This window comes from Octopus bimaculoides, chromosome 6, assembly GCF_001194135.2.
Source record: "Octopus bimaculoides isolate UCB-OBI-ISO-001 chromosome 6, ASM119413v2, whole genome shotgun sequence".
In the NCBI taxonomy this organism is placed as follows: Eukaryota; Metazoa; Mollusca; class Cephalopoda; order Octopoda; family Octopodidae; genus Octopus; species Octopus bimaculoides.
The window spans coordinates 92736722-92739439 of record NC_068986.1 but is presented as its reverse complement, the minus strand read 5'-3'; the positions used below and the strand labels follow the sequence as shown (position 1 = coordinate 92739439).

Here is a 2718-nt window from a genome sequence, read left to right as displayed (position 1 = left end):
AGAGGTAGATAGTTGGACATGCATAACACAAATACAAAGAACTATACCAATAAAACAATATTTTTTTTAAAATGAGGCAATATATTTCATCATGGCAGTAGACATGAATCAAACACACACCGATGCAATGAAGATGTCTCCAATGATATTTTCTTCCTGCCAGTCATTGACACGATTGGCCAGTTCGATCTGGAACATACGATGGTAGTTGAGTATCTCCCGTAACTTTTTCAGTGAACTTTTCACTTTAGATTTCTGCGAGTCAACAGCTTCCAGAATTGGAGTCTCATAGTCCTGAAACATCGAATAGAAGAGATATTAGATTAGAAAACTGGTGTACTATTTGTTATTGTTGATGATGATGTTGATGGAAGATTTGCCATGAGTGTCACTCCCAGAAATTCATCCTGCAGGACCAGTCTGTCAATCAAATGTGTTACTATGACACTGAAGCGTTTGAGGAAGGGAATTTGGCATAAGTGACCAGATCTGTGGAGCACAAAGAATTGGATTCTTCACTGAGCTCTCTTCACTCATGAGTCTCTCACCAAAAACAACATGGTATCGCTTTGGCACCTGCCCTATTTGCCGGATTTGGTACCTGCGGACTTCCATCTCTTCCCTAAGAGACAGAAGTTGTTGAGATCCAGAGCAAATCACAGAAGGTCCTCAACTTCCTTACAGAAAATGACTTTCAAACCATATTCCAAAAGTGGCAGGGATTCTGGGACAGGTGTATTTGCAGCACAAGGTGACTATTTCGAAAATGATATTAAAACTTAGATAAATAATGTTGAGAGATTTAAAAGGCCAAACAATGCAAATAGATTTTAAGATGCAGTAACGTAAACTAAAAGTAAGTTACCTGGTAATCTTTGGTCTTATATGTATCCAATACTTAAAATACCAACAAACAAATTAAAGTTACTATTGAAGCCAATGATAGAAATCTCGGCAACTTAAGAATTAAGGAAGCTTTGATTATCTATAAATTAAACCCACAAATAAATAATAGATTGGAGCTAAGTACACAATACATAAAATGACATACACACACAGGCATATTTACTACATATTAGAAATTGGTGAGCTGGCAGAAACGTTAGCACGCCGGGCGAAATGCTTAGCGGGATTTCGTCTGCCGCTACGTTCTGAGTTCAAATTCCGCCGAGGTCAACTTTGCCTTTCATCCTTTCGGGGTTGATTAAATAAGTACCAGTTACGCACTGGGGTCGATATAATCGACTTAATCCATTTGTCTGTCCTTGTTTGTCCCGTGTGTAGCCCCTTGTGGGTAGTAAAGAAATAACACAATAAACACACACAATGCCCGGTCTGGGAATTGAAACCGTGATCCTCCGACTTCAAGTCTGCTGCCTTAACCACTGGGCCATTGCACCTCCATATTAGAAAAGAGGTGATGAAAATCGATAAGTCAATAACTGACATCACTAACATTCACGAAGAAGAGAAACACTTGAAAATACAAATATAATCATAGAATTATTTTATCTCTGACAAAAAACATCTTACCAAGGACAGTTCTTTTTTAACCCTGAAGAAGAGACTTGTATGTCCTGAAATATTGGATACATATAAGACCAAAGATCACCATGTAAGTTACTTTTAGTTTACATTACCTCATCTTATTTCTTTATTGCCCACATGGGGCTAAACATAGAGGGGACGAACAAGGACAGACAAAGGGATTAAGTCGATTGCATCGACCCCAGTGTGTAACTGGTACTTTATTTATCGACCCTGAAAGGATGAAAGGCAAAGTCGACCTTGGCGGAATTTGAACTCAGATCGTAAAGACAGACCACTAAGTATTTCGCCCGGTGTGCTAACGTTTCTGCCAGCTCGCCGCCTTTACTTCATTACTTCATCTTAAAATCTATTTGCATTGTTTGGCCTTTTAAATCTTTCAACATTATATTCCATATACAATGCTTCAAGCAAACTATAAAATCTTATTAGGTAAATAAATTATATTTTATTAACCATAAACCATTTGATACCACCGTGTATGTTGTATTATAGTAAGTAGTATGCTGTATTATATCATATCAATTTCTATTAGTAAATTTGCTCAACTCACGTTGTGTATTCTCTGGAGACTTTCGATATATGACTTTTCACTGGATATGATACATTCTAACACACACCGTCTTTTGATCTGGATAACAGGAGAGAAAAACATATAAGGAATAAAACAGCAACCACATACTCAAGAGACTTTTTGCACAATGACAACAACTACAATAACAATAGCAACAACAACAGCAACATGATGATGATTATGATGATTTTTTTTTATTTGTCACCAGGGTGAAGGAAGAGGAAAATAATACAAAGACAGACATAAAGTGTGAGGTTTTACATATAATGAAATGAAAAAAAATAATATATAAATATGTGTGTGTATATATATATATATATATATATATATATGTGTGTGTGTGTGTGTGTGTGTGTGTGTGTGTGTGTGTGTATGTATGTATATAAGTCCAGACAATTTTTTTGAAAATGTGATTCCTCATCAAAACAGACCCCACTTAGAGTAGCCGCCTGGTTTTGCCATTTTTAAAGACCAAGAATCAACTTGTCATCTTCTATTGACCAGCCATGTAGAAGGAAACACAGTTTGTTCTTCTTTCTCTCTTCCTTCTTTCTTTCCTTCTCTTTTCCATTGACACTCCTTTCAGATACACAGGC

General features: G+C 36.6%; 1 protein-coding gene across 1 annotated transcript in view; it reads right to left on the bottom strand.

Annotated features, from left to right (window-relative positions):
- Positions 1 to 2718, bottom strand: part of LOC106873305 (rho guanine nucleotide exchange factor 10) — a 43575-nt gene that overhangs the window by 32927 nt on the left and 7930 nt on the right. The window contains exons 2-3 of the mRNA XM_014920618.2: positions 2102 to 2179; positions 121 to 294 (exon numbers count right to left, since the gene is read on the bottom strand). Coding sequence (XP_014776104.2) covers positions 121 to 198 — 78 coding nt within the window. The 5' untranslated portion in view covers positions 199 to 294; positions 2102 to 2179. The remainder of the gene's footprint in view (positions 1 to 120; positions 295 to 2101; positions 2180 to 2718) is intronic.